This window comes from Macrobrachium rosenbergii, chromosome 56 (genome assembly GCF_040412425.1).
Source record: "Macrobrachium rosenbergii isolate ZJJX-2024 chromosome 56, ASM4041242v1, whole genome shotgun sequence".
Taxonomy (NCBI): domain Eukaryota; kingdom Metazoa; phylum Arthropoda; class Malacostraca; order Decapoda; family Palaemonidae; genus Macrobrachium; species Macrobrachium rosenbergii.
Window position 1 is genome coordinate 1,492,501 of NC_089796.1, and position 10,000 is coordinate 1,502,500.

General features: G+C 35.6%; 3 protein-coding genes across 3 annotated transcripts in view; 2 read left to right on the top strand and 1 right to left on the bottom strand.

Moving 5' to 3' along the window:
• LOC136836266 (uncharacterized) overlaps positions 1 to 719 on the top strand; it is a 2,049-nt gene extending 1,330 nt beyond the window's left edge. The window contains exon 3 of the mRNA XM_067100281.1: positions 425 to 719. Within this exon, the coding sequence (XP_066956382.1) occupies positions 425 to 587 (163 nt within the window). The 3' untranslated portion in view covers positions 588 to 719. The remainder of the gene's footprint in view (positions 1 to 424) is intronic.
• A 3,155-nt stretch (positions 720 to 3,874) lies between these two features.
• On the top strand, positions 3,875 to 6,288 carry LOC136836092 (uncharacterized). The gene is made up of 3 exons (XM_067100057.1): positions 3,875 to 3,997; positions 4,480 to 4,607; positions 5,972 to 6,288. Exons 1-3 carry the CDS (start codon positions 3,986 to 3,988, stop codon positions 6,132 to 6,134), a joined length of 303 nt encoding a protein of 100 aa, XP_066956158.1. The 5' UTR covers positions 3,875 to 3,985; the 3' UTR covers positions 6,135 to 6,288.
• A 2,707-nt stretch (positions 6,289 to 8,995) lies between these two features.
• Positions 8,996 to 10,000, bottom strand: part of LOC136836043 (uncharacterized) — a 1,045-nt gene continuing 40 nt past the window's right edge. Inside the window, exons 1-3 of the mRNA XM_067099924.1 lie at positions 9,909 to 10,000; positions 9,413 to 9,540; positions 8,996 to 9,288 (exon numbers count right to left, since the gene is read on the bottom strand). The exon at positions 9,909 to 10,000 is cut by the window's right edge and continues 40 nt beyond it. Of these exons, the coding sequence (XP_066956025.1) occupies positions 9,126 to 9,288; positions 9,413 to 9,540; positions 9,909 to 9,920 (303 nt within the window). The 5' untranslated portion in view covers positions 9,921 to 10,000 and the 3' untranslated portion in view covers positions 8,996 to 9,125. The remainder of the gene's footprint in view (positions 9,289 to 9,412; positions 9,541 to 9,908) is intronic.

Genomic DNA, 10,000 nt, shown 5'->3' on the forward strand with positions numbered 1-10,000 from the left:
CTTGTTTTCACTTTGTTCGTGATAAGTCTGCGACAAGTTTCCGACTGTAGTGTGGGCGTTCCCTTATGTTGGCAGTTATGAAATCACCTTTATTTTCCAAGTTCATTTCTTCTTGTGGCTCCATTCAGAATTATTGCACTGATTCCTTGTCGATTTTATGAGTTTATTTGTTATATTAAATTAATGAAATTTTCTTAGCCACTGTTTGTTTGAAATTAGTCTCTTGTCAAAGGCTACCACACTTCCCATGAATTATTTACAATTACTCATTTATCCACAAAGTTAATCATAAATAACAAATCTTCATAAACTTCTTATAACTTTGAAAATGACCCGTTTTCTATAACGTCGCCTTTTCCCAGTGAAAATATATATGTTCATCATCACATTGAAGCTCATTTCCCATTTTCTATGACGTCTCCAGATGGACTGACCCCGAAGGCAACCAGCACTTCGTCAAATACGTCGCTGACGACGACGGCTACAGAGTCCTGGAGTCCAACGTCGTCCCAGCGACCGTTGACGGCGTCAGGGCCAACGGCGAACAGGGATCCTTCGTCTCCCTGGAGGACCTCGACGACAAATAAGCGACACGAACGAATTCTCTAGACTCAGCGAATCCATTTCCGAATCTCTTTTTGTTTAGAGTTTCTGTAGATTTACAATGTAATGATTATTTATTTATTTGCGAGCATTTCAATAAATTAACTATAAGAAAATATGTTTGTTGTTCTCCTTAATTACTGAGAAGTATTTCAATGTCCGCTGTTTAAGCGTCAGCTATAAAAAAAAGGGAAAATCTTAAGATTTTTCCGACGATGACCTAAGGTCATATCAGGACCAGTAGAGGGTCCTGGGTCATAAAAATGATATTTATCGTCAAGATTTACCTTTATTTATCATATTTCATACAGCATATAATTTATTGTACAGTTTAGGATTGACTAATGAGTTAATCATGGATTTAAAGAAATCTGAATTTTTCTCAAAACTGACATAAAAGATGCTCATATAATACAAAAATCAAAATAGAAATATTGGCAGGCCTTAATAGTCGTCACAAATAGCATCCTATACGAAGTATTTCTTTTAATATTCCCTGGTGTCCTGGAACTGACAAAACCTCATAGTTCGATCCATGAAACGAAGTAACCTCTTATGAGAAAAAGCGACAAAGGCTTTTCAAGTTTTAAATGCCAATTTTTCAAGCTACGACGATGAATTTGAAAGTGTGGGTACATGAGTTTCAGATGAAGAGGAGCATATATCTCTGTCAGCACTTGAAGGACACAGACACATATCCATTGTGCTTCTGAATGGGTCTAATACAAGAATACTTTTGGTATAAATCCTTGTGCTGGTATATAACCAGAGCTACTGTATCTTTTGTGGCTGATGTCACAGTATTTTCCTCTTGTCTTAGCTTTGCTTGCTTCCTACGTAATCTGAACTCACGAAGATTTTTGTTCCACTGCCTTTAAAAGAAGTGCCTTGCCTTTCCTTATCACTCTCTCTCTCTACTATTCCTCTGCAGTTTCCACCCTAAGGGAAAAATCATTGCAGAACTAAGCAGCTCATCAAATTTAAACAGAACAACGGCACACTTTTCCATACCATCTCTTCAGGCATTCCTCCAAACGTCTCCGTATACTTTGCATTCAGAACGTGAACCTGCCAACACTTTTGGCTTGTAGGTCACTGGCAAACATATCTTGGAATGGCGAAAGTCGGGCTCGCAGTGTCTGAGACGTTGCTTGAGCACTGCTTGTCCTTCATCAACTTAATTTGTTTGCCAAGGTATCAGATTTTCTTGTCTCTGGATGGGGCATTGGTCCTAAGTTTTTGATGTTTTTTGGTGTCCTATTGCTTGGAAGTAAATAACTGGCTCTCTGTTTCATCAATAACTTTGAGTTTAGCAAACTTCTTGACTGGTTCTTTCTGCTAATTGTTAAATATGCTTATTCTTGGTTGTCACCATTGGGAAATACCACATTAGAAAGTGGAAGGTATCTTCAACTGACTCATCAACAGGTGCTTAATATTAAGGCAGCGTTAAAGATTCTTCAAAATCAAGGTGTTTCTACATCAATAACGCTACCAAGAAGACAGTTCCATAGTTTAGCACAGAAAGGAAGACTTTCGAACAATAAACAACTCTCTGACAGCACTAGATGGTACATTATTAACTGCCGTAGAAGAGAGAGCACTAATTTAAAGGTAACATTCATTAGTCTCAGATATTCCTCTCCATGAAGCACTGTGTTACCTACACAAAGCGAATCACAGGGTGTTAACACCATGCAAGATCTGCTAATCCGTGGGCCAAAAGTGGCCTGTTTGATTTTGAAAGTGGCCCGCTAGAGAAAAATAAGTAAAAATATATTTCTCTTTTTGATATCATAAACATGAGATTTACAGCTTATCCTGAATAGAAGAAATATTCCTTGCAAAATCAGTAACTGCAAAGAAAGGTTTTATTGAGTCTGTTGTGTGTTACAACATATATATATATATATATATATATATATATATATATATATATATATATATATATATATATATATATATATATATATATATATATATATATATATATATTTATATATATTTATATACATATACATATATATATATATATATACACACATACATATAAATACATACACACAGGTGGCCCGCATGACTTTTTGCTTTTTCAAGAGTGGCCCCTCAGGCTAAACAACTTGGACGGCCCTGTGCTAATCAACAAGATCTAAGATTTACCGTAGAGGGGTAGTGCCGGCACTGCATCTCCCGTGGTGCACTGTAGGCATTACCAAAGGGTGTTTGCAACGTCCCTCAGGCCCCTAGCTGCACCCACGTCCTAGCCTTTTGCCTGACCTCCGTCCCGCTTCCTTTCTTCAGTCTTGCTGTCCAAACTCTCTAACTATTCCTTCTCAGTGCAGATGTCGAGTTTTCTCCCAGTTCCATCTTTAGATCCTCGTACTTAAGCTCATTTATTTTCTGGATCTGTTTATCTTGCTGTCCAGCCACACCAACTCACTTTTTTTTTACTCTCTTCAGCGCTGAATGGCAGGAAGTGCCCCGTTGCCTGGTTTGAATGCCTAAAATTCTCCAATTATTGATTATCTCACGTCAGGTGGAAGTGAAAAACCTCGGCTAAATTAGCATTGTCACCTTGTCATCTTATATTTTCTCTACATGTCTGAACCATCTGACGAAAACTCTGATGATCCAACTTTCCAAAAAAGTTAACCTTTTCGCTTGTTTATCTGTTCAGCTCCATATTTCTCAACATTTTAATCTACCTGACACCACGTCTCAAGAGGTTTAAAGTTGTCTTTCATTCTCTTTAAGCATGCGCACTCCACTTCCATAAAGGACATGGTTCATAAAAGATAATTTTTTTACGGACGTATAAACTTAATGAGGAATAAACACACACACATGTATAGACTGTATATATATACATACATACATACATACATACATACATATATATATATATATATATATATATATATATATATATATATATATATATATATATATATATATATATATATATATATATATATATATATATATACACACACACAAAATATCTGAGGAGTTGTTGTCTCGACAGAACTAAAATCATTTTATTGACCAAAAATAACAATAAAAAAAAAAACAGAGACAGTGACTAAAACACATTTAAACAAATAATAAAAAAAAATTGGTAAAAACCCCATTTTAGAAATTACCACAAAATGTTTTCAGTGTTCGCAAAAAAATCAAAACAAGACACAACAACAAAATGTCAAGAATTTGCACCAGGCGTAACTCGTTACGCGGGTTTACAAAGCAGTTGATAATTAAGTGAGGTCACTCAGGGTCTCATAAGCAAGCAGGTGACCTCACATGGGGGGAGGAGGAGGAGTTATGGGTATATAAGACGACATCTGGTTCACTGGAAGCATCAGTTGTCCTCGTCAGCTCCAACATGAAGTTTGCAGTGGGTTTCTCTCAATCTTTGTTGGTTTAATACTTGAGGATAGGATTATGTTTTTTTGTAAGATGGTTAATCTTATTGAAATGCAGTTTTTAGTTTCTAAAATATTTTGATCTGAAGATAGAATTGTGTTCTTTTTTTAGAGTAGTTCATTCTATTATAACAAAGTTTTGAATTTATAAAGCTTGAAATATGTTTGATTGAAATATGCCACCAAAAATAGTGTATTCTAATTTTTGTATTACAACAGTTTTATGAAAATATTGAATCAAATATTTCTGTCTATTTTTTAGGTAATTGTTCCTTTGGCTGCGTTGCTTTGTAGCGTAATAAATCTTACTATAACAATTCTCAATCTATAAAACTTGAAAAATATTTGTTTCACACATACTAACAAAAATTTACTTTTTTTTGTATTGACATAGTTTTATAAAAAAAAAAGTTTTATAAAAATATTCAATAAAATAATTTTTTTCCTCCTTCAGGTAATTGTCCTCCTGTCCATGGCTGCCCTGGTTCTCTCTCGACCAGACGGCGTCCTAGACATCGATCTCGGGGACATCCTTCTCAGCCAGGAAATTGCTGAGGACAGCTCCGTTACTGGATCCTACACGTGAGTATCCTATCCACTTAGATGTAATATTTGTCGCATGCAAATTTAAGTGTGATTCGTAATGGAAGGATTTAGTTTAATATCCTTCATGCTAATATGATTGGTAATATTTTCGTACATTTGCATTAATATGAAATTGGTAGTATCATCTTCACATTCCTTCTTTAGCACGAAAATACTATTTCTTTGCCTGAATATAATTCTTCTCCATAGGAGGGTAATGTCATCAGTGTACCTCACGTGGTGCACTGTAGGCATTATTAAAAGGTGCTTGCAAAGCCCCTTCTGCCTATAGCTGTACCCACTTTTTAGCCTTTTGTAATACCTCCATTTCCTGTTCCTTTCTTCAGTCTTGCTGTCTAGCCTCTCTAACTATTACTTCTTAATGGATTTGTGAAGGTTTCTCCCAGTTCCACCTTTAGATCCCTGGACTTCATCTCCTTTATTTTATGGATTTATTTTGCTGTCCAACCACTCTAACTCCCTCTTTTAATTATCTTAAAGCACTGTATGGCCGAAAGTGCCCCAGTGCTTTGCTTGACAAGCCTAAATTTAATCAATACAAATCATAAATCTTCATATTGTTCTTATATATAACAGTAATAATGAAATGTCTCTTTTAACATCACAAGATTTTTGAGGATTTAAAAATGGCTCATTTTCAATAATGACTCCTTTTGTCTATGAACATATATATGTTCATCTTCAAATTGAACATCGTTAACCATTTTCTATAATGTCTTATTTTAATAGTGAAAATACATATGTTCATTATGACACTGGAGACCATTACCCATTTTCTATAAGTTTTCCTTTTGCCAGAGCAAACGTATATGTTCATTGTTACATTGAAGACTATTACCCATTTTCTATGATGTCTTGTTTGGATAGTGAAAATACATATGCTCACCATCACATCAAAGATCATTACCCATTTTCTATAACGCCTCCTTTTGCCAGTGAAAATATATATGTTCATCATCACATTTAAGACCATTGCCCATTTTCTATAACGCCTGCTTTTGCCAGTGAAAATACATATGTTCATTACCACATTGAAGACCAGTGCCCATTTTCTATAATGTCTTCTTTTTCCAGTGAAAATATATATGTTCATCATCACATTGAAGACCAGTGCCATTTTCTATAATGTCTTCTTTTGCCAGTGAAAATATATATGTTCATCATCACATTGAAGACCACAGCCCACTTTCAATTATGCCTCCTTTAGCCGTTGAAAATATATATGTTCATCATCACATTGAAGACTTGCCCATTTTCAGTAATGCCTCCATTTGCCAGTGAAAATATATATGTTCATTATCACACTGAACATCATTTCCCATTTTCTATGTCGTCTCCAGATGGACTGACCCCGAAGGCAACCAGCACTTCGTCAAATACGTCGCTGACGACGATGGCTACAGAGTCCTGGAGTCCAACGTCGTCCCAGCGACCGTTGACGGGGTCAGGGCCAACGGAGAGCAGGGATCCTTCGTCTCCCTGGAGGACCTCGACGACAAATAAGCGACGAAAACGACATGATGAATCAGCCATTTCACTTCGATGAAACTTCACTTTTTTGTCTCATCGTTGGACGACGTTCAGAGTTTCTCAGAACATGTAGTGTTGAAGTTATTTATTTATTTGTGAGTTTAGGAATTAAAAATGATAGAGTCTATTAGTAAGGTCTTTTTTATCCCTTATGAAAGTTGGTGTCAGTGTCATTGATCAAAAATAATTGCTTGAAGCGAAGGTGGTTCATCAAATTCATGTTTACAAACAGTAAACGCATTTATGCAGTGATTATGATCTCATTATATTATCTTTGAGGTTTTAATTATTCTTCGGTTTCTGGCCAAATGGATATATATATATAAATGGAATTATATATATATATATATATATATATATATATATATATATATATATATATATGTATATATATATATATATATATATATATATATATATATATATATATATATATATATATATATATATATATATATATATATATATATATATATATATATATATATATATATATATATATATATATATATATATATATATATATATATATATATATATATATATATATATATATATATATATATATATATATATATATATATATATATATATATACATATATATATATATATATATATATATATATATATATATATATATATATATATATATATATATATATATATATATATATATATATATGTGTGTGTGTGTGTGTGTGTGTGTGTGTGTGTGTGTAAAAAAGCACTATTAGCCATACTACCAGCTAATGTCATTATTCCTCTCTGTAAACTTAGTTTCAGCTTCTTAAGCTTTCTGCTACGTAGTATACCAGTCATTGTTGATGGCACAACACCTGTATTCATCCCGATTGTAATGATGCTTGCCAGGCTTATGTTCTCTGAATTATTCTTTTTTTTTACCTCACCATCACTAACTTTCTTTAGTCGATTTCTCCTCATGGCCTTCCTATTTTATTCCTCTGACAGCTCCTTATTATTTTGAAATCCTTGATCTAGTTTAGTTTTTATCATGTCCCATCAATCATTCGATTTCCTTCATCTTGATTATTAAAACTGTTATGTCCTTATTTGTCAAGTCAATGATTATTGGTCATAATTTTTACTTCCTTTTTGACAGGGTTAAATCAAAAGCAATATGTCATGTCAATGATTCCGGTCTTATCTCGCCTCTAGATTCTTGTTCGTTATTATTATTAAACTAGTTTAACCAGACCACTGAGGTGACTGACGGCTCTCGAAGGCTTAACACGACATGGAGTACCAGGTCTAGGCCACCATAGGCCAAGTACAGGGACTAATGACAAATGAAAAATGAATTTTCAAAAATATGCAAAAAGGCTTATTCTTCTACACTAGAACACATGCACACATTAAATACATTTACTTAAGTTTCCATCTACAAAATAAATAAATAAATAAATAAATAAATAAATAAATAAATAAATAAATAAATAAATAAATAGCTAAAACTGGGTAACGATCACTATAACTTTATAGTCCTTCTGCGGGTCTTATTTTGGCCATTGCTCTTCTGTGGCTAAGAAGAGTCCACCCAAATCTCACGTGACTTTGTACGTACCACCTGTCAACCCGCTGTTTCCTACATTTTAGCTGTTAAGTCTTTTTGTAGGTGTTGGCCTCTATTCTTCTGAGTTTAGGGAAAGTCCACCCCTGTCCCGGTTGTCGTTGTAACACCTGCTAAGCAACCTCTTTTCACATTTCCAAGGAAATTTGCAATCTCTGATTAGTAGTATTGTGCCGGCTTTGTCTGTCCGTCCGCACTTTAATCTGTCCGCACTTTATTCTGTCCGCACTTTTCCTGTCCGCACTTTTTTCTGTCCTCACTTTTTCTGTCCGCCCTCAGATCTTAAATACTGCTGAGGCTAGAAGGCTGCAAATTGATATGTTGATCATCCAACCTCCAATCATCAAACATACCACCAAATTGCAGCCCTCTAGCCTTAGTAGTTTTTATTTTATTTAAAATTAAAGACAGCCAAAATCGTGATTCTGGCAACGATATAGGTCAGGCCACCACCGGGCAGTGGTTAAAGTTTCATGTGCCGCGGCTAATACAGCATTATACCAAGACTACCGAAAGACAGATCTAGTTTCGGTGACCTTGATATTACGCTGTACAGAAAACTCGATTGCGACGAAGAAACTTCGAAACATTTTTTACTTGTTTGTTCCTTCTTCTGCTACTAAGCTTTGGAATTTACTGCCTTCTCTCGTATTTCTGATTCTCTCTATCTTTGATCCTTCAAGAAACATGCCTACTGGTTACTTCCTTAGTTCACATGGGACCTGGACCAGGTAAGAACATTAGCACTATTCTTATGAGGTTAGTTAACATTAAAGTTAAAATAAAAATAATGATTATTTAATATTTGAGCGAATTCATGTATACACATGAGTCAAGTTCCTGTTTCTTAATAAAGGTTGGTTAGGCCTATAGAAATGACAACTTTCCTAGCAAAAAAAAATTTAAAAAGTCAGAATGAAAATCGACCGTCTTATTTTCACGACAAAAACCTTCAAATATTCTCAATAATTCAATGAATTAAGGAGCGAGTTTTAGTCTACTGGAGATCTATTTCTTCAAAGCAGGTTAGGCCTATAAAAATGTCAATAGTCAGGTGGGGGGGGGGGGGAAATGTACGATGGTATGCCGATACTTTCACAGTTCGGGTTATTAGGCCTATGAAATGCACTAGGCCTATAGACAGGATAAGCAACTTGAAACCTTTGGAGGCCTATACTAAACATATGCCCATTTGCGACCAGAGGTTCAATAACAAGTCCACGTGGATAATAAGATGAATAAAGGCTTATCAACAGCTATATTTACTTATATCAGTCATAAATACTATGATAAATAGAATCCACGGCTCGGATATGAAGAATGAAGACATGAAGGGTTCGTGAAATCGATGAATCTAGAAGTCGTTCTCGTCGCTTATTTGTCGTCGAGGTCCTCCAGGGAGACGAAGGATCCCTGCTCGCCGTTGGCCCTGACGCCGTCAGCGGTCGCTGGGACGACGTTGGACTCCAGGACTCTGTAGCCATCGTCGTCAGCGACGTATTTGACGAAGTGCTGGTTGCCCTCGGGGTCGGTCCATCTGCAGACATCATAGAAAATGGGAAATGAGCTTCAGTGTGATAATGAACATGTATATTTCCATTATCGAAAGGATTCAGTTGGATGTAGAATGTGATTAAGGAGCACTAAGGAGTAGGACTCACGTGTAGGATCCAGTGACGGTGGAGTCCTCAGCGATTTCCTGATCTATGAGGATGTCCTCGAGATCAATGTCTAGGACGCTGTCTGGTCGGGCATAGACCATGGCTACCATGGCCAAAACTACGGCGAGCTGAAACGGGAAGAAAACCCGTTTAAATTCTGAATGCAACGCGTAGTTTCATTAATAGAAAACGGAGCAAATAGGCTCCTTGAAGCCATTACTGAAATTGATGCTTACATCCCAGCTATTCAGCAGTGAATTGTGATCCCGTAGAAATAAAGTAAACGCAGTAATGTGATCCCGTTGAAAAAGAGCAAACACATAGAAAACATACAGGGGCTGAAAAGGGAATGAAATACATTATGCAACGTTTAGTTTAATTCATTAATTAGGGAATAAATAGGCCCCATAAAACTATTATCAAAACTGATAGTTATATCTCGGCGAATAGTGAAATGTGATCCCGCTGAAAAAACGCAAAAAGAGAGTAAACCTACTGCGAGCTTCATGTTGTCTTATGGAAGAAGGTCTTGTGATGCTTCATCAGAGCCAGATGCCGACTTATATAGCCCAGATGTACCCTTTCCGG